We start from the raw sequence: 24851 nt of genomic DNA on the forward strand, positions 1-24851 counted from the left end.
TTGGAATCTCAGAAATGGGTCATTCCATTTAAAAAAGAAGTGAATTGAGATTTTTTTAAAATGTGGTTTAGTTTATTATGGTAGCATGTTAGCTACATCTGTTTTTCTGATCGTGCCTGACATTTTTCCTGGACATATTGTGCATGTAAGAGTGACAAAAGAAATCTGCTGGAAACTATTAAAAAAAATTTGGTCCTTCAATAGGTTTATTAAATGACAAAGGCTGCAGAGACCAGAAAACATATGGGCTTAGATTCTTTCAGCTTAGGCATCACTGGCAGTGCAAACTGATAATACAATATTAAAGAAAAACAATGATTACCATATGCTTGCATTTTCAAAGGCAGCAGGGATTTTTATAGAAGGCCTCTATGTAATTAGAGAGTGTTACAAGTGGGAGTAGCAGGAAAATTATTTGTGTGAATTCCTCTTCAGTTTGCTCTTTTGCTTAGGGAACAATTCTGAAGAAGACATTTTCTGCCCAATCTGTAATATGTATAATATGTTTGCTGGTACTCTAACAGTAAGCATGTAGTGCTTGGCTGAGGTTTTTATGCTTCTTTTTACAGCTTTTAAGGATGCTACATGCAAAAGAGAGTGATTGATGGATGTTTCTAATCAGCTGAGGTAAAGATTGAAATACAACGTAAAATGTTACTTTTCTAGAAGAAACAAGAGAAACCAAAGAAACAGGAAAAAATTTACTACACCATTTTCTTTAAACACCTTTATTCAAAGAGTAAGTTATTTTCCCTGTAGCACATAAATGCTGCTTTTTAAGTAATTTCAAATTTTTCAACAAGATGATCTTTATTTTGCTTGTTTATGTGGGATAAAAATGCTGGGATATGCGGTGTACTCAGTCATAAAATTATGCTCCTAAATTTCATGTACAGTTAGTATTAATAAGTTATTTCTCCTTGCTTTCAAAAGCCTGCTTTTGACATCACACAGTTTTCTTGGGGATGGAAAAGGAAGAATCTAAAGCACTCTATGCTTGAACAGTCTGAATCTGTCACCTTGAAAGGAGAAAACACATAGGATAAGAGTTTATTTCTTTAAAATCACAGACATGGTGGTGCTGCAATTGAATATAGAAGGGATCTAGGGTATGAAGTTCAGACTGAAATTTCCCCAGTACTGTTTAGCAGCATTCAGACCTGAAATTATTTTAGATAAAATCCTGTGGTCTGTCACCTCCTGTGTGCATACTGAAGTACATTCCATATCTGCACTGTAGATGTCAGATTTAAGAGGAATTCTATCAGATTTAAGAGGAATGCATTGGGGTAGGCTGGAAACACCCTTTTCTTCCTGAAGTCAATGACATTCCACATTGTCTGCAGTAGAATCAGGTTTATTCTTCTCACTTCCAAAAATGCTTATGAGGTCTGAAAAGATAATTTAGATTTCTTTCTAGGAATTAGATTACTAAGAGAACTAAATCAGAAAAAAGTCTGTGTAATTGCAGCTGTAATATATACTGTAAAATCTATCAGGATTTTGTGGTTAAATGGCAAGTCTGCTTAAAAGCAGCAGCAACTACATTATCTTCACCTCACATACACACTATAAATAGGAGCAGGATAATAAGATGATCTTCTTCTCTAATTCCTGTGACAGTGAGAGGCTGACTTCCTTAACAGATTTGTGAGGCTGTTTAATAGCTGGAAAGTGAGCTGTTTCTCTAACAGTAGTATTTTCTCAACTCTGAGTTCCTGGGCTTGAACCCCAATAATAATCCATGTGGCTTTCATTGAGTTTACACTTGTCTCTTCCTCTAATATTACAATTCCATTGGTGATTACAGTCACATCATATCCTATGCTTTTCAAAACTGTATCTGCTGAACAACCCAGTTCAAATACTGATGTCAAATAGAGTTTGCCCTTTATTTTATTTATATTCATGCTGCTAAAACCAATACCTTGTTTTAGCAGGGAAGAGTGTTTGTAGCATGATGAGTGTCTTCAGGTTTGAATACCAGGTTTCAGGTGGGAAAACCTGTGCTAAACAAACCATAAAACTGGAATTTAGGATTAACTGTAAAATCAATTAAAACACCCAGACTCAGTGAGCAGCAGACATGAAAAGAATGTGACAAGGAATTCAGCTCAGGGGGATTCACTGATCATATCTCTCCGGAAAACAAGAGAACAAGGGCTACAGAAAACTTTTGGCTGGTATGTGCTTTTAGAACTCTCTTGAGGCTTATCATTAACCAAGGACAAGAGATATGTTTCACCAATCCAAAATAAATCAGTGTTATGAATGAAAAGGGGGTTTTGTGACAGAGTAGGGCATTACATTTTGGAGATGTCTTCCTCCTCCTTGTACATGCCTGGTTTGTAGATGACTCCTCTGTTGTCCTCACCTCCCTTTTTGCAGCTAAAATAAAACAAATATATTAAATAATTGTCATGCCAATGAAAGAAAAGCACAGTTAGTTACTTAAAGTTGTCCATTATGCATGTATGAGATTATTTTTCTCTGTACTGGTGCAAATGTCACAGTAGCTCATAGTTTCAAATATTTCAGAACACGTTTTGTATGCAACGTCAATGCTGAATGCAAAGGGAATCAGGCAGTAGGAAAATTTGTAATCTTAGAATTTTTTTCCAGGATTTATCTTTGTTAGCAAACAGTGGCTTAATGATCTTTTGGCAGTATATATTTCTTCCTCTAAAATGCTGCGACCTTTGGGAGAAGTTTTCCTAAAATTCCATTCTCCTTGTTTCACTTACTCTTCCAGGAAAAAATGGAAGGATCCAAAAAGCAATTAGGAGCAGCAGTGCTAGCAAAAACAAAACAAAACAAAACCAAAACCAACCAACCAACCAAAAAAACCCCTCCCAAACAAACAAACAAACAAAAAAACACACCAAAAAACCAAAACCAAACAAAACCCAAAAAACCAAACCAAACCAAACCAAAAAAATAAAAAAACTCACAAAAAAACCACCCAAGAAACCAAACCAAAACAAAACAAAACAAAAAACAAACAAACACAACAACAACAACGACGACAACAAAAAGAACAAATGGCATTTGAGAAATAGAAAAACTGGGTAAGTCTGTTATTGACCCAGCCTAATATCACACAGGGGAAATAATGTCTACAGTTATAAAAACAAAGGAGTTTTTGTAGGAAGAGATCATATATTATAAAAGATCAGACCTTACCAGTATAAAAAAAGTGTAAAGTTTTGGACATACAAGCACTTCTCTGCATCAGAGGAAAAATATGATTTGAAGTTTTTTGTGATGTTATAGCCAGACATCTTACCCTTTCTTCTTCAGTAGCCAGAAGGTTACTGCAAGAATGATGAGAACTCCAAGAATGCAGGCTATCAAAATAGAAACCACTAAACCTAGGAAAAGAGGGAAAACATGCACAACTGTTAATATCATTGCCTTGACTGGTGAAGGAGATTCTCTGGTCTTGTCATAAAGTTTGCATTCTCCATCTGCAACCTTTCTATAGCCTGGTCACACCACTTTGTGACTACGAATAACTTTCGGTAACTACGGGTAACTTTCCACAGATGCTCCCTGGAATGTCCCAGTCCCACAGCTGGATCCACAGTTCACAATGCTGTGACATGAGACACATGCTGAAGTCACAAAGCCAGTGTGGAGGCACTGGCAGAGCAGGTCATAGCAGGAGTATGATTTTTATGCTATAATAAATTAGACATCATAAGCAAACCCAAAGAATTAAACCCAGGCAATCAAGGATGTTAAATTCAATGCCTTTTGTTTTCTCAAAGAGGACATCACTGAATGTGATGTTCTTCATCAGCTGAATATGCTTTACTGTAGAGAACATTGCTTAAAGGCATTAAAGAAAGCAAAAATTATTCATGATATTAGTACAACAAATAGTGATCTCTTGTTTGAATAAAGATTTAAGGATTATCATAATGCTATATTTGTTAGTGAGTTTAATGTACATTTTTGGCAAGATTTTCGAAGTATTTTTAATTTATTTTGGCCTTCACAAAGATCCTGGAGGTGAGTTCCCTTTTCTTAACTGCATTTTCTTAATTTACATATTGGGTTTTTTGTATTTTATCAAATAATAGTTTCTCTCTAAGCAACATCAGAGCTCTTTCAGAGTCAAACTGATGGGTTTCATGTATTCCATCTAAATATTTTCTCCTATTAAATCAGCTGTTGATAAAACACAAATGTAAAATATGGAGTTCAACCACATTTGACCCATTAATTTGAAGTCCAGCTGCATGGAAGAAGCTCACTATCCATGGCATTGAAGAAAAGCTGTTTTACAAAAGCTGAGTTTTGTTATAGTAAAGGTGTGTCAAATGGACACAAAAATATAACACCAAGGAGATAACTGTAGAAAAAGAACTTATAGTTTGAAGAGGAAGGCTAGGGGGCATTTCTGTCTGACGAGAGGGTCTTCTTAGGAAATTTAGTTAGATAGTATTTCAGCGTGGTACCCTAATCAAAACTCGACACGAGTTCCTGTTTAATTTGTGGGCAGTGGGTGGTGTGAACATCATAGCAAATTCCAGCTGCATGCATGTGAAGGTGATGTAATTGGAATAAATTACTGATAGACAAAATATATTATAAACACGTGTGAGTTTTGCTGTGTAATCCTTAAAAATTAGAAGCTTTTTGAAATGTGATTCTTTTGAAATAATGAGCACGAATTTAGATACTCATTACTGGCATGAAAAATGTGGATGACTGAACACCTCAGTCATTTTCAATTTTGATAAAAAACACAGGCTAGCGGCCCTATCTTGTGTCTGTGCTCAAGTGAAGGTGGCAGCTCTCAGGCTTGTCAACGATAAGACAGAAAAGTTGCTCTGAAAACCTGCTTAGTAGGGGCCTAGGTGTGCAAAACAGGATTTCTTTTTACACATTTCAGAGGTTGCCTGGCCCAATCCTTGACTCTGTGTGTGGCCTCTCTGTTCTTAATATGTGTGCTGTGTTCCTATTTGCGGTGCAGCTGACTGCAGCAGGTTGGGCACTTGCAGCACCCAAGTGTACTTCACTGGACTTTGACAGGACCCTTTTTTTCCTCTTTTTCTTTTTTTTTTTTTTTTTTTTTCTTTCCTTTTTTTGCCCTTTAAGGTGAGGGGCCGCACCTGTAAGGGACCTTTTGTGCAGTAAGTGGAATGTGAGATTACAGGGGGAATGAATAGCCTTTTTGAAATGGCTTGAACACTTCTTCTACGGTTCACTGACAGAGTCAATGAGCTTTTGTAATTAAATGTACTTAGACTGAATGGGGTTTCTGTTAAAGTAGCACTGAAAGCAATGTCTTTCATAGCCATAGAGACTGGTTCGGGGGTGTGAACAGCAGGATGGGCAATAACTTCTACAGTTTAACTCTGCCGAATCATGCCAGCTTTAAACATGCATTGAAAATGCTTTTATGGCTGGTGTCATCTCCGTGTGGGAGGCAATAATGGGGCTTAGCAGAGGGAGAATCAAATGTTATTATTTGGTTTGGCTCTGGTTCACAGCAATAATTTTGAGAAAGTCACATCTGGGTTAAATTTTCTCCATAAATGGAAATAATAATGCTTACACTATTTCTGTGAAGTGTTTGGAGATTCCTTGATGAAAAGTATAGTGTCAGAGTGTCAGTTATTGGGATTGTGCGTTGTAATTCTCTATCTTCTACTATTAAGTACTGAGTGTGATATATAGAGAGAATATAGTCAGGTGCTGAAAGGTCAGCTTAAGAAACAGATGAAAAACTGCATTTCTCATTTCTGACTGACCACTCAGACTCAGCAGATCAATGGCTCATAGTTGTGGTTAGGAATTGACAACATACACTTGCCAAGCCCACCAGGTAGAGGATGAGGGTAGAAAATGTAGAAGGTGAATCACTAGGATTCCTTGGTGAACCTGCTGCAATCACAAGGGAGCTGCTCACTCGGGAACTTCTGGTGCTTTCAGGAAGTGTTTCTGCAGTGGCATTGCTATAGTAGATTGTTTGTGCAGGGATTGGTTGAAATGGTTGAAATCATTGCACACAATCTGCCTTGAACAGAGATCTGAAGAAGTATTAAAATAGCCATTCTGCTCTCTGGTCAGCAGCCAGTGTTTGAGACGAGAGGTTGGAGAAGGAAGTTTTAACCTCTTTGTGATCATATAAGAATGACACAGGGGACATTCTTCTGGTTGGCCAATCCATAAAAGCAGAAAAAAGGCTGGCATACTCTAGTTCTTTCCCTCTTTTACTATTCAGTCATCTTTTCATTTGCTTAATGTATTGTTTGTGCAATTAGTGTCAGTTTGTATATTAATCAGAGATGTTAAGGACTGTTGATAATTTGGTAAACTTGTAATCTTCTTAGGTATTATGTTTAGACTCTAACAACAAGAGAACTTCTAGTGTAAATCTCATTTTAAGAGATCAGCCAACTTTTGACAACAAATCTAAATAATCTCTGATTTCAGAGATGTTTTGCCCAGGATTTGTTTTTGGCTGATGTGTAATTTTCCCTTTTCTCCTTCATAGCTTTCTATTAGAAGAGATATGTTATGAAAGGCTCTCTCCACAGAGGGGAATGGCAAGAACAGTTACTGCAGTGTCCCTGCAGGGAACTGTTTCTGTTATGTGAGTGTCCAAAAGAAACAACTCCTGTGTTTTCTGCTCTTTCGTCTAAACAGTGAAGAAAATGGCAGTTGAAATTATATGCTAACGCATTTTATTAATTTGAAAGTTTACTGCTTGGCTAATCTTTTTGGTGAAATCTGCTTTTTCTTTTAGAAATCTTTTACTCTCAATTTCAAATAGTGTAGTGCCTTGCGTAGATTCATCTGCCTTGATTGTACATGCCAGCTTCACAGATCCTTAAGACTACATGTTTGCAAGACAACAAAAGTTGGAACAATACATTTCGCACAGTGTACTCAAAGGCCTTTCTGTGGGGTACAGCTCAGCTTCTCACCACAGATGCAGACTTCTGTGCAAAGCCACCCACCAAACTTTTGTGTTGTCATTGTGTAACACTGAAGAGTTAAGCTTTTGAATCAGTTCTTCCTCATAAAATGGTGTTGGTTTGTTTGGGTTTTTTTAATTCGTAACACTGAATCAGAAAATCCAGTGTTATGAATTATATTTATTTGCCAAATTTGAATTCCTCAAGGACCTCTTCTGATTCTGTGTAATTTCCCCAAAACAGTGCCCCTGAAAGCCAAAGTTGTGACTTCCTTTAAATGTGTGGTCTGCATAAGATCAAGCCTGACCTTGCTGAGAACCAGTAAATGTCACTGATGAGACAAGGCCATCTTAAACACTTACGCTGGTTGAAAGAGCTCAGGTCTGGAGCTGTTTAGTATTTACAGTGACAGCAAATACTTCCGCCAAGCATGACAAGACCAACTGTATCTTCTTTCTTTTATCTCCTTGCCTTTGATCAGAAGGGTTGCAGGGCTTGCCTGATATCCTCTGTGGTAAAAAAAATTACCTACCCTGGGAATAGTTAATTCTTGTACAGTTGCCCATGCACCAATGCAATATGAGAAGAAAAGGCAACAAAGTGAACTGCAGGGAAAGGTGATAGCTGTGCTTTTGTAGTGGCACAGTGCAGCAGGACTGCCACTCCAATTCTTCACGTTTACACAGATCACTGTGAATTGTTTCTTTGCACAGAAGCATTCATACAACTCACCTTCATGGAAGGAGATAAAAACCAGTCTTTCATGGAATTCCTGAACGTTTCTGAAGTTATCTACCATTTCCAGGGGTTCTGGGTCATCACTCTCTGTGCAGTACATGGCTGTTTCCAGTGCCAGTAACTATAAAGGGAAGCACCTGTTCAGCTCCCAGAATACAGAGAAAGCAGTGCCAGCATGTGATTGCTGGGAGTGTTTGGGGAAAAAAAAAAAAAAAAAAAAAAAAAAAAAAAAAAAAAAAAAAAAAAAAAAAAAAAAAAAGAAGTGTAGTCAAAGGGGAGGAGATACATTAAGTAATAACTAAGTCTCATGTGGCCTGTGAACCCAAATACAAAATAATGTGTTAACAGTGTGACTTCTCCAAGTTCATACCTGTATTTTGTTTACATCCTGATAAAACTACTGCTTACTATCAGATTATCTGCCTCTGCCAGGAAAACCGGATGGGAGGGATGGTAGACTTTTCCAGCATGGTCTTCTTGGCACAGTCTAACTCCTAAGTAGTATTAAAGGCTATTTTTTGAAAGAATTCTATTTTGGAAGAGACATGGTCTGAAAGGAAGGACAAAGTTGAGAGTGCATTTTCAACGAGGAAATAATAATAATATTATAATATTGATATAAATATTTCTCCTGATGTCTATAATTAGGTAAATCAGAAGATAGTGATTGTGTGTTTATACTCTAGGTAAGTGCCCACCTATGAGCAAAAGAAGTTAATTAGATGAGCACAAAAAAGTAAGTTGGGAGAAAAGTTAGGGAATTCATGATGGATAAATAATACAAGCTTTTAGAAACTTTCCAACCCACCCGTGTCCATCAGGATCAAAGTAGCACTAAAATACTTGGTGAATAATTTTCACACATGGAGCCCAAAGACAATCTGCAGGTAACTCATGGAAAGAATTAGAGCAGGGAATAAGTACATAATGAAAATCAAAATTCATCTCACTTGACTGGGATTTTTTCAAGCTGATACTGCACCAATTGCTGTGCAGCTGTCTATCCTTTGTTCTGTTCAACTGAGAATGTGCTAACAACAAATAGAATGGGATATTGATTTGTGTCAGTTCTGTGCTACTCTTCCCACTTAAAGGATTTTAGCAATGGTTCACCTTTCAGTTTTACAGGAACGTAAGAGAAATCCAGGAAATGAGAATGTGTATTTATTGTTCTTTAACAGACACCAGTCAAAGAAATGTGTTCTGTTAAAACTTGCCTGCTCTTGAGAAATTTTAACGGGCTTTCGGAAAACTGTCCAGAGAACGCTTGGGTAGCAGGGAGGAGTTGTCAGGGATCCTTTGTAGCGATAATACTCATCCAGTCTGTCAGGAAGCAGTTCTTGAATATTAAAACCAGGGACCAGAACCTTCTGATCTAAAAAGGGGGGTTCATGTTAAATATTGCATCATGACTACACATGTAGTGTATCAGTGAAGTGAATTTGCTTTTTGGTAAGTAGGATATTTTCAGTCTCATATTGCTAGGATAAGAAAAATACCTTTGAGTAGAGATGACCCCAGTTTAATAAGGACTACAGATTTTTAAGTTTCATATGTACTATTCTTGTCTGAGACACAAATCAGTGTCCTCTAAGATAAACTGTGGCCATATTAACTAAAAAACACCATATGGAAGAAATAAGGCCCAGTCAGAATCATAGGGGGCATGCTAGCCATAGGCTCTTCCCAGGAATGCACTGCATTTGGAAGCCTTTCACAGTTTGTTACAGATTTACCTGGGATCTCTGGACTGTTTTTTCAGCCAGTTCAATCCCTCTCAGAGTGACATCTGATACTCTCAGCCATTCTCAATCTGACTTAGCCACTCACCCTTGTATTTCACACTCCAGAAGTGCCTGAAGATCTTTTCATAGGATGGGTTGAAGGGTCCAATCTGCAATGATCACATTATCAACAGCTGTGCAAATCACCGGTCTGAATATGGGTCTGTGCTTCTAAGGCAAGTGCCTCCACCATCCAGATATTCATCTATTGGACTGGCGTAAGTATTTTATAGCTGAAAACATTCCCTCTGTTCTTAGAGCCATGATAATATTCCTGCTCCAGGGCTATTAGATCTGCTCTGTTGTATTGCTGCCTTTACAACTGCAGCACAGACCTTTTGTGTGCACTGACCCTATTGCCCTTGCCTGCTCAGAGTGCTGTGCAAATGAAGAGAGGCCCTTTCCTCTGAGAGCATTGCAGGCAGAAGTTCTCAACTGCCAGGTTTCTCAGATCATCCTCAGGTTTCCAGTCAAAGCCACACTTTTCCACCCACAAACATTTTTAATCTGCTGCTCCTAACAGTCCAGGGAGGTAAAGAATGACACTGTGGAGTACCACAAGGCCACAATTCAACTACCTGGCAAAGGCTATAACTCATCTATCACACGAGACTGTTTTTCAACTGCTACCAGCAGCTTTTCAGTCTAATAATAAATGCCTTTTTTATGAATTCTTCAGAGCTGGTGCTTAGCAACTCCTTTGACAACAAGACATAATAAGCTGGTGTCTTTACATTAACTGTAACAGCCACCAGCTGTCCAAAAGGATTTCCAAGACCTAATCTCCATTGTTCACTAATTTGATTTTCAAACACTATTGTGTTACAATAGGGTCATAGTTTTGGAGACAGGCACATGACTGAACACACCAAAGGTCATGCAACAACAGCCAAAATTTATTGATCGTTGCCCTCCTTTATAAGGGGTTCAAAATTCCCATGCTTGAACACCTGATTGGTCAAGGTCTCAGCACCACCCAGCTCCCTGGCCAATGATATGTCTGCATTCAGCATTGACTGGGATTGGCTGGGATCCCCTGTTTGAGTTCAAATCCAACCTATCATTATCATACCCAGGGACTCATTTACTTCTACTCTTTAATGAGCTAGGCTAGTCAAGTTGGGTTTGGTTATGGCCAAATTTATCTGTGCAGCTTCAGACCAGCTGCAGCTGTCACACCATTGCTTAGAAATAACCATAATCCCAGTATCATTCCCTAGCATAATATACAATACTCTGACACTTTTCACAACTTCCAAATGAACTGAAATTTAACACAAAATTGCTATCAGAACCTTAGAGATGCTAGGAAGTGGGCTTGGGTAATATTGATGAGAGCTTTGTTTGCTAATGGGAACATTTTACTTTTTGATAGAAACATGGAAACTTGTGGGTTCAATTTGTTATGCTGCAGAAAATCCTCCCATTTAAAATTATCTTTACAGTTACCTTATTGAAGAGTTTTAATCCTCAAGAAAAAGAAGAATTATATATGTACAAGCTACTAATTTTTTTCTTTTTGTTCAAGATTTATATTTTCTTCATATGTGGGACTTAAGAGAGGAAAATTGCAAAGCTGTCCTGACATTTTAACATGTCACTGAATGTACTCGTTTTCTGTAATCTATGATTCAAAGAATCTGGGAAGTTAGCAGAGAGAAGACTGTGGTTAAATCCTAATTACATACAGTGGTCAAAGGCTCGGTTGTGCTTGACTGTGCCTCTCTAATATGTTCAAACTTTTTCATGCTACACTAGGCAGCTTTGAGTAAATGAGCTTGAAATTCACTGTTGCCTCTTGTTTGATAAACACTACCAGTCATTAGTTTGTAAATGAATGCAAAAATGGATTTAACATAGCTGAAGTTAATTTACTAAAAGACATGAGGAAATACTCAGAATTCCTGTTTTTGTAATATTTGCTCCTGGTTTGGTATGTGCTGCTAGAATCTAACCCTTTTTGGTTTGTTGGGTTTGTTTGCTTGTTTGTTTTTGTTTTGTGAAAGAGGAAAAGAAGAACCTTTATTCAGCTACTGTATTGTTAAATAATGTAGGTAATTTTGTACATTAAAGGTCTCTCATAACTGAATGATTGAAAGCATGTTCTAAACAAACAGGAAAAAAAAATTCTGCATCCTACCTCAAGGAGAACAGCCAAAACAGCCAGTCCATCTGCTTTGTCCATTGCTGCTGTTATATCTGGGTATTTCTCAGAGTTGTAATGTACAATATGCAGCTACAAAGGAGGTGATTCTTTGTTACAATAACACCTGGGTCATACTCACATTTATGCTTCAGTTAATTCACAGTTAAAAAGGACCATGCAGCCACCTCAGGATAAGACAATGGAGGAGGGTGCTTCAGTGATTTCTGGGTGCAGCAGTAAGATATTTTTTTAGAGAAAGGCAGAAGGTCCTGGGACTTACAGCCTTGCTGTAGCTGAGTTACACACAGCCCACACACCCCCTCATAATGAGGGGAGAACAAGGATTCATGACTTCAGCTTCAAAGCATCTTGACTGGAGCACTAGTAAATTTTTCTGAAAAAATAACACCTTAGCACTCCAATATTTGGAATGCAAATCCCACTGTTAAATATAACTAGAGAAGAAATGGATTCCTAAAGTGGTGTTATGCAAGCAAATTATTCTGACTATTTTTTTTAATAATTTTGAGGTAAATATCTGATTGGTACTGCTTATCAAAATCTATCCCCAAATTCATAATTTAGAAATTAGAAAAGATAAACAGTTCATCACTGTATAGAAGGTGAGTAAAGGTAAACAGAGCAGCAGTGTCATCCAACTAAAAGTAACCTCAAGTGACCTGATGCCAGTTCTGAGTTTAGAATCTAAATTCCAGCTCCTTGACTTAGCATAATTGAATCCATCTTTTTTTTGTGGTGCACAACCCATTTTTTTAGTATATCCCCAAATCATAAATACTTGGCTTGTGTCAAGAACCTTAAAACCTTACAGTCTTTTACAGTCATTTACCCAAGAGACAGATCCCACTTTGAAATAATGGGACCTGCCCAACCTTCTTTGCTTCTTTCCCTGATCTGGCCTGCCTTACCTCTGCTGCAAAATGCTTCCCACTGATGGTGTGCTCAGAGCCTTCAGACTTGTTTCGGTTTCCCCAATGCAGGTGAAGTTGAGATGCAGTGTATTCAAATGGAAGGTTTCTGATGGACATAGCAGGTGACAGATACATTTTCACTGTAAGCAGACCAAAACCAGATAGGAACAAATGATACCACAGAGCTCAAGAACAGGTCAAATAAAAATACCATCTCTAAGAATATTATATGGAGAGCATGAAAAAAGCAGATTCTTAATTCAAATCCATCTCAGTCTGTGTAGGAGATAAATACTTCTGTTCTCTTTAAGCCTTCCTTGGTACATCAGGATTTAGAACATACCCATTTCTATTTTCCTAAATACATTAATTGAATGTGACAATTTTTGCTAGTGGAAATCTTTCTTCTCTCTGAAGAATGCAAATTTATCTCAGAGATATGCCAAAGCAAAACTTAGGCTTATGTACCTTCTTTCAGTCCTCTTATAGTGATTGAAAATGGCGTAATAAATTAATATTTCTCATGGTAATTTATATCTTCTGTTATATTGAACTCTGCTGCCTCCTAATCTTCTTTTAGGGGAACATAACAAAACCAAATAAACTCCCCCCTTTCCTTGCTGCTCCCAAGACCCAAAACAATGATGTCAAGCAGCAAGATAATCCCAGGCCTGAAGAATTGTTGTATTGCACTAAGTAGTTAGTTCGTTTTTGCACTGGGTGTTTCTTGGTCACACCTTCCCAGGTACCTGATACCCTCTATCTCTCCCCTCCCCTTGGGTCAGCCCCCATTGGTAAACAGACGCCCCCCTCCCCCCCTCTCCCCCCCCCCCCCCCCCCCGCCTTCTCCTCTAGGGCTTAAAACTCCCCAAACAGGGGGGTCACTCCCTCTTTTTCCTCCTGCATCTTAAGGTGTTAGTTCTACATTAAACCTGTGGGACTGTTTCCCACGAGGGATAAGAGCGCCTTTTGTCTCTTATCTTCGTCCTAGCCCAGCTCCCCCCTCAAGGTCCACAGCTATCCAGGGCCGGACTTTAAGGGTAGAGGAGCTCGGGCAAAGAATGACCATTTCCACTCTTGACATGCTGGAGGGAGACTTTTGTATGCATAACCCTCCCTTTGGCTCACTAAGGCTCTCTTGTGGGGAAGGCAGGCTGGCTTGTTGAAGGTTTTTTGGTGTAGAAATTACAGTAGGAATTCTCAACCCAGCATAAACTTCTCAGTTGTTCACTTGGAGCATTTGGTACTTCATAAAGCAATGGCTTATGTCAAGATCGATTTCTTTGCAATTTATTTGTACTATTTTCCAGAATGAATATTGTTTGTTTCTGGACTGTCCTGGACATGTTTTTTAGGGGAAACAAGGCTCAAAACCATAGTGAAGTAACAGCTGTGACCCTAAGTATTTTTTGGCTTTTACTGAAGAGGGTTTTTTGAGCTCTACTGTTTTCATTCTAGCTGAAATAAGTGTGTCTGGATGAGCTGGCTGGTGAAGAACATCAATTATATATAGAAATTACTTGACAGCACAATACTAAGCATTCTCCTGGTTTCCTATAGCTGAAAGAGAAGGTAGCAGCAGATGGTATAATGATCAGTCCAACGAAGGCTAATTTTTTGTAACTCAGAGGTAAATTAATTTGTATCTAAGTGAGGTTTCTAGAGTAGGATGCATCTCTACTGCTTTCTAGGAGGGCACTGACCTTGGAAATTAATTCCCATTTTCTTGAGATGGTTATATTTTTGTCTCAGCTTTCTTTAGGAAATAATAAAACTTCATCTTTTAGGGGTGAGATCTGACAGTGGTAGTGACTTAGGTTCTCCAAGGAATTTTTTTTTAACTGTGTGACTGTTTTGGAAGGAACAGGCTCTCAGTGCTGTTCTTTTGGCCCCTTCTGCACTCTGGCACCCTTCAAGTACACAAAGACAGTATTTCCTTCTCTACCTATTGCCTGTCACTTACATCAGCCCAGCGCACTCATCTGTGACAGTCCAGTCTTTCACTCAGGACCAAGAAGGACTTTAGGAAAAAAAGACTCACAAGGAAAGGATGTTCCAGCCATTTGTAGTCTAAAGCAATGTGGTTTTAGAGGAGAAATTGATCAAGAGGAAAACAAGGAATCTGTCCCAAGAGGTTGGCCCTTACTGAAGAATAGGCTTATGATGCTCAGTTGAGTAGGTCAACTTCACTGAAAGATCGATAAAAAAAAGAGACTTTTGCATGTTGGTCAACTCATAACCAAGCATGTGAGACTAGAGACCATTTTATGATGGAGGGTTTTTTTATATACTTATGCAATAAAGGAGGATACAAAGAAGGAGGGTTTTATAATTGTTATTACTATGTCTTCAAGTGTTTTAGGAAGGAAATGAAAAATGGTGGGCCTGACTCACTGGTATTGTGTATTGTATCATTATAGGAGACCTTTATGACCTTTATAGGAGACCTTTATGAGGCAGCATCATCTCTGCCTTTATGGTAGTGACACTAATTTAGTGCTATTTTGGGGAAGGCCTGTTTGTACACTATTTCTAATTTCTAATTTCTGTTTCTAATTATTTTTCTGTCATTTTACCTATCACTGTCTATCTTACTTTACAATAAAGAAGTTTCTATCTCAAGTCAAAAGAACAGAATGGTGCTCCTACATTTTTTTTCCTCTTTCCCATGCCCCCATGTTACTCAGTTGAGCTGGTTTAAGGAATGGAAGAGACCCACTGCTCATATGTTATCAGTTAAACTCTTTTTAGCAGAATCACAAAGTCTGATTGTGTTTCAGTGCACCACAACCAAAGTAATAAAACCTTGGGCATTAATTCTGACATGCTTAGAGTTTATTTTAATTTTCTTTATTTAAAATTTGGCGTACTGGGGATCCATTGTACTTAGTACATTCCCAGGTTTCTCTAGCCTGTTCTGTAGATGTAGGTATCCTGATGTGAAAGCTTTCTTATCGGATTAGCAGCTTAATTTCATCTAATAATCAAAGTAGTCCACCCATGAAGTAAAAAAACACTGAGTTCCTGCAACTCTTTTTTTTTACCATTCCTTACTGTCTGTGAGCTCCCTTACCTGAATGGCCATTATTGATCAGTGTAAACTGGTCAGTGGAGGGTACATTATAGCCTATGAATTCTAAAGGCAAGAGATTAGAATCATACTGGAGAATATCTTTGTGGAAATCAATTGGTGATTGGAATACTCCTCCACAAAATGGGTATTTCTTTGGCCAGGCCTTCTCTCCATCAGGACCTGTGTGAATTAACAGAGCAACATTTGTCAAACCTTTATTATGCAATTAACATAGAAATTCTCCTGTGTCATCCTTCACACAAAATTTGGAAAAGAAGCTTTTTCTAGATTTTTTAGACTTTTTTTTTTTTTTAAAAGGACCTAGCTAAAACAGAGGTAATGAAGGATATGATCACTTTTCTGAGGGTGATGTGACCTAGAGACATGTCTGATTATATCAGACCCTCAGACTTTTCCTTACTGTACAAACTGTCTGATAGTACAAACTATCTAACAGGATTGCATAACCCACAGTGAAAAGCTAACTTGCAAAAATGGAAGGTGTTTTGGTAATTTGCTCAAACTCTGGTGAAACTTTTTTCCATCACAGCCTTTTGCCTGTGGTAAGATCTGCAAAGAATAGATAACATCAAGAAAAATTTAATTTTGCCTTTGATTTAATTACACATTAACAGCTAGTAGCTGTTTGCAAACTGTAAGATGAGATTATCTGGATTTAGATACCAGAAGAGGTAGTTGCAACTCGTGTTTCTCCTTGTCTTTGAACATTCATCATGATTGTTTCCAAAGCAGGAAGGTCCTTAGGGATCACCCAGCCTGATCTGTATAACAGAGGACACTGGGCCTCCCTGGATCAATTTCTACTTCCATGAGGCCATTTCTTTCAGAAGGGAATAAACATCTACTCTTCCTTTAAGCATTGCTGATAAAAGATACTTCATTATTGCCCAATGGATAATTATTCTCCTTGGCAGCTTGCTTTTCACTGTGAGCCTGCTGTTCCCATATTTTTGTTCCTCATTGAAGTACTTGTAATACAGAGGATATAGTTTCTCACTTCTCTTAAACTACGTAGATCAAGTCCCTTGAGTCTTTGACTAGAAGGCTTCTTTTACAGAACTATAATATTACCTCTTTGAAGATCAGGTCATCAGTGGCAAAGCAAGTTCAGATATTTTCTGAAGGAAATTAATCATTTTATTTGCATGAAAGACAATTGCCAAGTAAATGGATAGTGGGAGTGAATCTGGCTTAAACATAGTGCATGTGACAGAATCAACAAGATCAATTCTGGTGCATAAAGACGGACTTACTTTCTTGGTAAAGCTGTTTAGATTATTCAAGACAGGTTAGCAGGTGACATTGTGGATACTCAGACTGAATGAGTGCTTTTCAGTATAAACAGGCTTTACTGTTGCTGTGACTTAAATTTTTGACTCCAGTTCACTGACAATCATATCCTTTTCTTTCTTCTTATATCTTTGTGATACTACCTTAAAGTTGCTGCAATTCTTATAAAAAATGAATAAATCTTATGTTGACATTATGGAAACCTCTCCTCTCCCTATTTTTGGCAAATAACAAATACATCCAGAAGAGCATAAATTCCATACTATGAAATACATACTGAAGAATATTTCTCAAGAAAATATGCATTAGGATATACCAAGAAATGACAGTTTCTTAGGTTCAAACTTGCCATGCAAGACAATGACACTGAAATTTAACACTTTACAAGGAACTAAGATTACAGCAATGTCAGAAAATTGGTGAGACACCTTTATTGTAAAAAGACTTCAATAATTTAAAAAGGTTTGATAAGGTAGTGAGTTTTCAAGAAGATTTTGATATATTACCAATCATAGCTTTGGAAACCTGATAATTAAATAGGTGACTGGTGTATAAAATAGAAGTCTAATCCCAGCCAGGGAGTAATGAATTACTAATCATTTTTTCGGTACTGTTTTTGGGTCACATGAATGTCTGGAAGAGTTGGCAACAGAATATGAGAACTTCACACCTTTGTTGCCAGTTCAGAAGGAAAACTTGTCTTTTCTATAAGATGATGCAGTTGTCACAGTCTTTATGTACCTTGACCTTTACTAGCATTTATCCTTTTTTTGACATAAATCTGCAAGTCCACTCACAGGCCTTTAAGCTACAAACATTTTGCTTGTTTCTCATTCTTGCTCAATTTAAAAAACCCAACAGAACCAAACAAGGTTTCTTTTTTGGTACGAACCCAGTTTTTACAGAAATTCTGTCTTTTGTCATGTAGTCTTTCTACTTTCAGTGCCTCAAACCTCCTGTCTCAAAGAGCCGAGCTCACTGAAGCTTAGTTTTGCATGTGAAATTGAGATTTCCAAGGTAGATAAGCCACACAACTGGAAGGCATTTCTCAGCTAGGTCTACTGAAAATGAATGATTGATTGTGAACCAGATTTTCCTTTTTCTGTGCCAGTACACTCAGATAAATTCAGTAGAAATCACATTGTGTTTACAAAGGCTTTGTCTGATCACCACTAAATAAAGAACAGCATGTGCATGTAAGATTGGCGTGTGCTACACGTCCCATAAGATACTAAAATGAGAAGTACTGCAAAATTATCTTCTAAGTTAATTTCTTTTTTGTGTGACACATTTGTGGCCTGGGCATTTCAGAAGTGTTTGCTGCTATGAGGATCCCACCAGGCCTGTGTTAGCAGAGCACTCGTGCCATGGGCCTGTTCTACCCCCTAAACACTATAATTCAGCTGTTGGAGTGAGCATGTTAAGGTAGGGAGCTGCTGGTGTCAATGGAAGTAGGACTGTTCCTGCTACCACTGCTCCCAGTGCTGCCAAGAACACTCCTTGCCCTAGGGAGTGCAAACTCCAGCTGCTCAAATCCAGCTTGTGGACTGCTTTGCTTGACGCAAATGTGCAGGACCATGTTCCCTGACCACACTGAAAGTATCCCTGAGCCTGACTGCGTCCTCACAGCTTTTTCATAAAAGATGTCTGTAAATAAAGCAGGAATAATTCTCAGGAGTGTCTGGCTGCCCAATGCCCAATGAGTTGAGCAAAACATCCTCAGCACCAAGGCTGCAAATGCCCATCATACCATCTCCTTTGACTGCTTTGTGCTTTCCAGCCAGCCCTACAGCACTGGTGCTGCTGGGCAACGCAGTGCAGATGTTCCTTCATGAACAGTGATATCTCCTCCCAGGATGCATACATTGGCCTATTTAAAACAAGGATAAAACAGCCCTGTGAGACACCATTAGTACCAACAGACTGTTGACCAATATTCATGTTGCTCCAGCTTCTCACAGTCTGTGCAAGTTCTCTTGATCTGAAGTAAAGTAATGTAGTAAAATGCACTGGGTCAGTAATACAGGGAATGCCTGTGGTATTCTTTGCAGCCAGGAGGAGGACTTTGCCCTGTTTTCAGCCAGCTGGAAGCTGTAAAGCTGCTGTTTGCCCAGGGCTAAAGTAGTGGTGAAGGCTGAGTCTAGGCTCCCTGCCATGGTGACATGGCCATGTGGTTTCCATTTTGCTTAGTGCTCAGTAATACCATTCTATGCACACAGAAACAATATGTGTGTATCTTCCATACATGTGTCCAGAGGGAAGCTTGTGAGATAGAGGAATTCAGAAGGGCTGTAGCTGTCACTGTTACAGCATTCAAGTGCTCTATGAGAATTCTGGGGCATGTTCTAGTGTGCCCACTAAAGCTGGCGTTTCTGAAGGGGAAATGGAAGGTTCTCAGCACCTCACTGCAGTATTAGGCAACAGCAGAATAAAAGATTTTTCAATTACAATTAGCTAGATATCTGCTACCAACAGTTCTTGTGTCTGCATTGCAGGATGAAGTTGTCTCTTCACATGCTAAAGTATATTAATAATTCTGTTTGCACTATTACTGCTAAAGCACGTTAGTATTTCTGTTAGCACTATTACCTTAAACTTGTCTGCAAAGCTAGTTTTCTCCATTGTAGCTGCTTGTCCACTCTGGAGGGATCATTCTGGTTCTCTGATTTCATTCCAGCCCACTTAAACTACAGAAACAGAGCCAGAATCCAAAGAATTAAAGCCTAACATCCAATTATACCAGTTTTTTTCTGGGGCAGAAGACATCAGCCGGCACCTCATAGCCACAGAGCAGCATTGCCAAAAACTGCCTGCACATGCTGTCCTGAGCTGTGGGGCATTGGAACCACTCTTTTAGTTCTTTAACTGAAAACACTTTCCTTATGATACGCTCGATCTACTTTGTCCATCTTACAGAAGGTGGAGCGACCCAGAGAATCAGAGAATACAAAGCAAACCTGTGTCACCAAGGGTGGAGAGCTTAGGCCTCACTGCTCTGTGGTGTTTCTTCCAGGCACTTTTTCTTGGGTCATGTACAAGGGTAGTGAAAACAGGGAGAACAAATAGCATTGCTGCAGTTTGGCTGAGGAAGAAGCAATCATAGGAGAGGTTTAGCCTTTATATTTTATGTATCTAATGCTGTAGTTTTGGTTATAATCAAGGCAAACTCACATTTCTTTGGAAAGCCTGTGCTGAATAGATAAGGCCTGATCACATGTGGTGTCATCTCGCTTTACCACAATGGCCTGAGGTACTAACACTGCATCAATGTTCAGTTTTACATATTGTAAAATACTCAACAACTAGAAATCTCTGAAAATGACCACTCAGATTTCTCCTCCATCCTTAATCTTGTACCTTGACCCTCATCTTGATATCAGTGTGCACTGTGGTTATAATGGCTTGATTTACTTTCCATTCCTCTTGACTTAATTTCAGTGAGAGGCACTGCAAGGTGTTTCAGGGGCAAAGGTAAACAGCGGAAGATTTAGAATGCCATAAGGAACCAGGATTGTAGAAGAGTATGGAGATGCTCTTCCCTGGCTCAGCAGAGTCTCTCTAATAGCTGTTTTTCTTTGTGGGGATCCATGCTCTACCTCTGCTTTTCTGTTCTATTCTGTATAAGTTCAGTTGCATTTGAAGTTGCTTTTATATATTTGCTTTTATATGTTTTTCTAGATAGGTTTTGGAATCAGTAGCTGAAAGAAAAACATAATCTGTTTTGTGAACCTTCTCTCTATCCTCCATACATTTAGAATGTAGAAATCAGCTGCAGTATGGAAGGGCTTAACGGGAATTGATGAAGCTGGACACTGAGAATAACACACTTTGAAATCAACACTAGTAGTACCCAAGTTCCTAGGAAGGGAGAAGTAACTAATTTAAACAATTTACACTGGGAAGGAGGGCAAAACTTCTGCTTTCGTGGTAGTAAAAAAGTCTTGTTTTCCTTATTATCCAGCAGGGTTAAATTTATCTGATGGCTGCTATCAAAGTGGGAAGCCCAGACTTTTATTAAAGCTGTGCCAAGCTTTTTTCCTTCTGGGAATGTGAAGTCTATGTATGGACATTGGCAGACAGACATGCAGCTGACAGTTCTCCTTCTGCTTATGTGAAGTGAGTCAGGTGAACTAGAGCAGAGGGAGGAGTTCCTAGCAGCAAGTTCAGTCTCAGAGGTTTTTTTGTGTTTTCTTGGAGCAGCACCAAAAGTTTAAGAACAAACATTTTTTTTCTGAGATTCTCCAGACTGCCTACTTCTGTGTGGATATTTGGCATGTAAAATGCTACTCTGAATGAGGAAATACCTGGCTAAAGGATTTGATAAATTAATAGAAAAATGCTGGATTATTTTTTTTCCTGAGCAGGCACCAGGTCCTTCTGAATTAGTAGATGACTAAAATGATTAGTTACAAATTAACAATGCTTTCCTAAAGATGATTTATTCTGCTTTGTCACTGTGGGGATCTTCAGGGACCTGAGCCTCCAGAATACAGGTGACTTGCTGAACTCTGAAGACTCATGCGGGTAGGGATAGAATGCTCTTCGCAGAACTAGACTGGAATGTGCTGCTGGCCTGTGACTGCTGGGGAAACAGAGGGCTTTGGGGACCCTCTGCAGTTGGAGGGCCAGTTTTAGTCTGCTGAAACTCCTGTCATTTGACAAGGAAATTTAGAATTCAGTAACTGATTCTCAGTCACCTAGATATGAAGCCTGATGCATGAATAACAGATTTCAAGAAAATTGACCAGATTCAAACCTGGGTAAGGATTGTGACCAGAATACATTTGGCAGGTTGTTCTTAAAGTACAGAAGACAGCTATAACTTTGTATGTCTTAATTAGTACTTACCAATATAAGACCATTTGGACCCTGTTTAAAGACAGAGGAAATATTAGTGTATTTGAAATTGATTTTACTCTGTAAAGAAACAAATTGCTACTTAAACCCATGTATTGACTGTTGCAATACTTTTGTCTTTCTAGTCCCAGCTGTTGAGCAAAACATAGCAAAATGTAGACACTTTCAAACTTATTGACACTATGAACCTTTCTCACTCAAATTGTAACTATAATTATCCCTGTGATCCTGTCCATAGTGGTGAATTTCTTGTAGGCACTTAAATCTTGGGGCCAGACTGCTCTCAGTACATTTTTTTTTTTTAATTGTAATGTCCACCAACTTTGTCTGTAGGTCTACCCCTGGGATTTTTCTCTGGTTAGGAAGCTAAGGAATATAAGTGGAATGTAACTACAATGAGCCCTCCTATGCCTTGTTGAGGAGTTTGACAAATATCAGTGGATTGCTACACTGAGAAGCGATGGACAGAAATGAATAGATGGACTTTGAAAAAAAGGAGTATGACACATGAACCCATATAACTCAGAGAATCCCAGGGAGGGTGAGTGAGTGTTCAAATGATCAATACTTATCCACTGCTTAAGGGACTGAACTTGGGACAGTATCTCTGCATGGTTTTGGAAATGTCTTGACTTATTAAATGCTTTTTTAAATAATGTTTTCCTGGTCCTCCCTGAGCAAGGTTGCTTTTATTCTGCCTGATAACGAAATGAGAGTCAGGCAGATTGTCACACAGTGTCAAATTGGAGGATTCACAACTAGAAATGAACATTCAATGGCTCTGTGACTGTGAACACTCTCCCAACTCTTTGCTCCTGTTAGGATAAGTATTGATCAGTGACAAAGTTACATGCCCATGCGTGGCAGAGGAGGTTCCTAGAGCCAGTGTATCTGCTCTGGGTACACCAGTATACCTGTTTCACTGATTAACAGTCAGGGAAAAAATACATTTCCAGTGTCACTTGAGAGCTGTGAATGGTTGTAGGTGTGATAATCTACTTGGAAAGATGTCTGAGACAGGCACGTACCCTAGCTCTTGCCACTTCTTGGTACTAGGTTCCTGAGACAGGCACTCTCCAGAATTCCCTTCAGGATGTATCATATCTTTTCAACACATCCTTTCAATTCCAAACCTTTTGTATGGTCACAGAAAGCACCTGAAAAGCATTAAGCTTTATTTATTCTGTTGTTCTGGAAAGCATCAAGCTCTAGAAACCTCTGTCCTTCAGGTGGGATATTCTGCTACAGAATATAGGCATTTTTCATAGGACATATGCACAAAATAAGATGACCTTAAAAGTTTGAATTCCACACCTTTTGCTGCTCAATGCAAAAAACTTGGTAAAATGCTTGTCCAACAGGAACCAACAGCTCTGGATTATATTTGAACCTCCTGGATTTTTGTCCCATGAATATACGTGTTGACTAAGTGCTCTCACACAAAACTTTACAATTCCCCTCATATGCTATCATAACACTGGGTAGATTATAATTAGTTTTAAAAAATGAACATTTATTATAATCAGTTTGAATAGATGAACACTGACTCCTAAAAAGAGAGTGAGGAGTGCCAACCTCCTGAAACTAGTCTTGTTTCAATATAAGAGAATGACCTCTAGTGTATGGGCTGTTTTACAGGGGTTACTTTTTTTCTCTCTGGTTTAAAAATAAACAGGCAAAGGGAAAGGTGTGATGCTTCCACTAACTCTTAAAGGGCCAGTCTCTGCTTCATTTTATGAGAAATAAAAAGATCACAAAGCAAAGTATACTGAGCATGCAAGAAGTCTGTAATGCCTTCTAAATCAGAGGACACATTTCTCTTCCCTGTATATGTCAGAATACCTATCCTGAGAAATATAAATATTAGTTTCAACAATGGCAGACTGCAACAATACACAATTTTGAACATGATATTGAATAGTAATAATGAAAGGATGCCATTTTCTGCATAAATAGCTGCCCTAAGGTAAAAGAGACAATAAAATAGAAAGCTGAAAGACTTTACCATTCAACGGCGCTTGCATTGAGAGTTGTATCTTTAGGAAGAAAATAAGCACAGTAGCTACTGTGACTATACTGAAGCTCTTGGCTGACATCTCAAGGAAAGACTTGTAATATTCCAGCAGTTCACAGATTTCTTTGCACTGAAGAAATTTCCTTGTAGACATGTGGCAAATAGCAGAATGCACATATACAGAGCTTCTGCTAATGAGTTATTGCCTTCCCTCTCCCCTTTTCTCTCTCTTTGCCGTTGGGACTGCTTTTTATAAAGCTCCTGAGACTCAACCCCGAACAAATGATGTAATCAGATCTGCCTTTATGTCACAACACCCTCAGAAAACTGATCATATCCTTCACTACCTCAGTTTTAGTGAGGTCCTCACAAGGCAGACTCCAGCACTTAGAGAGGGAATTTAAACACAAAACTTGAGAAATTATTTTAGAGACAAAAATGCTTAAAAAAGCTGTACTGCTATGGGCCATACCACAATAGAGTTTTTCTAGCCTGTTTCATAGAGTCTCCCTCAGCTCCTCTTTTTGGATCAGTCACATGTAGTATAGTGGCCCACTGTGAGGACAGGAGGGAAGGGAGGAAAAGTGAGGCTCTGTGTGGGTTTGGTAATAACTCAAGGGGACCATGGACACTTCCCATGAAAACCATCCAACTTCTCAGGAACAGATTTTTTTTGATCTGAAGGCTCTTGGAACCAGGAGGACACGTGAAGTAAGGAGGACTGAAAAGATTCATGAAGCAACAGTCCCAGAATCCAATATTATTCAGGACATTATGGAGAGGTGTAAAGAGGAGCACAAGGTATAAGTTAATGTCCTCTTCTGTCAGTGATTGAGGAATAAGCTCTTAAAGTGAGGATAGCTGAGGAGCAGAAGGTGGGATTGAAGAGACTATTGGTTTTATTTGAGTACATTATTATTTATAATTGTTATTAACTGCTTGCTACATTATCAGTAACAGCTTTATCATGTATTAGTATTGATTGGTCAAACTTTATTTTCAACATCTTTATTTATCAGCTACTGTGTAATTGCTCAATGTTATTAGATGTGCTTTTTTTTTCC

At 38.6% G+C, this 24851-nt stretch overlaps 1 protein-coding gene across 6 annotated transcripts; it reads right to left on the reverse strand.

The window, feature by feature from the left end:
* Positions 1-729: 729 nt before the first annotated feature.
* On the reverse strand, positions 730-24041 carry CA12 (carbonic anhydrase 12). Of its 6 annotated transcripts, XM_083871180.1 has the most exons (12): positions 23779-23881; positions 22802-22930; positions 21765-21785; positions 19874-19998; positions 15606-15785; positions 12530-12672; positions 11595-11690; positions 9501-9564; positions 8888-9045; positions 7665-7791; positions 3287-3371; positions 730-2388 (listed from the first exon to the last, which is right to left on the reverse strand). In XM_083871180.1, exons 2-12 carry the CDS (start codon positions 22873-22875, stop codon positions 2304-2306), a joined length of 1158 nt encoding a protein of 385 aa, XP_083727306.1. In that variant the 5' UTR covers positions 22876-22930; positions 23779-23881; the 3' UTR covers positions 730-2303. The 6 variants fall into 6 exon arrangements, with proteins under 6 accessions (XP_083727306.1, XP_083727308.1, XP_083727309.1 ...); XM_083871182.1 differs by lacking the exon at positions 22802-22930 and having other exon boundaries at positions 23779-23891; XM_083871183.1 differs by lacking the exon at positions 15606-15785.
* Positions 24042-24851: the final 810 nt, after the last annotated feature.

The sequence above is a fragment of the Zosterops lateralis genome (genome assembly GCF_965231275.1).
Source record: "Zosterops lateralis genome assembly, chromosome: 13".
NCBI lineage: Eukaryota > Metazoa > Chordata > Aves > Passeriformes > Zosteropidae > Zosterops > Zosterops lateralis.

Coding starts and splice junctions, on each gene's coding strand:
- CA12 (XM_083871180.1), bottom strand. CDS start 22,875: ATGATACATCCTGAAGGGAATTCTGGAGAGTGCCTGTCTCAGGAACCT. Junction 19,999..21,764: donor GTCCAAATGGTCTTATATTG/GTAAGTACTAAT, acceptor CTTCTTCCTCAG/CCAAACTGCAGCAATGCTAT. Junction 15,786..19,873: donor CTCCACCCTTGGTGACACAG/GTTTGCTTTGTA, acceptor TAATTCACACAG/GTCCTGATGGAGAGAAGGCC.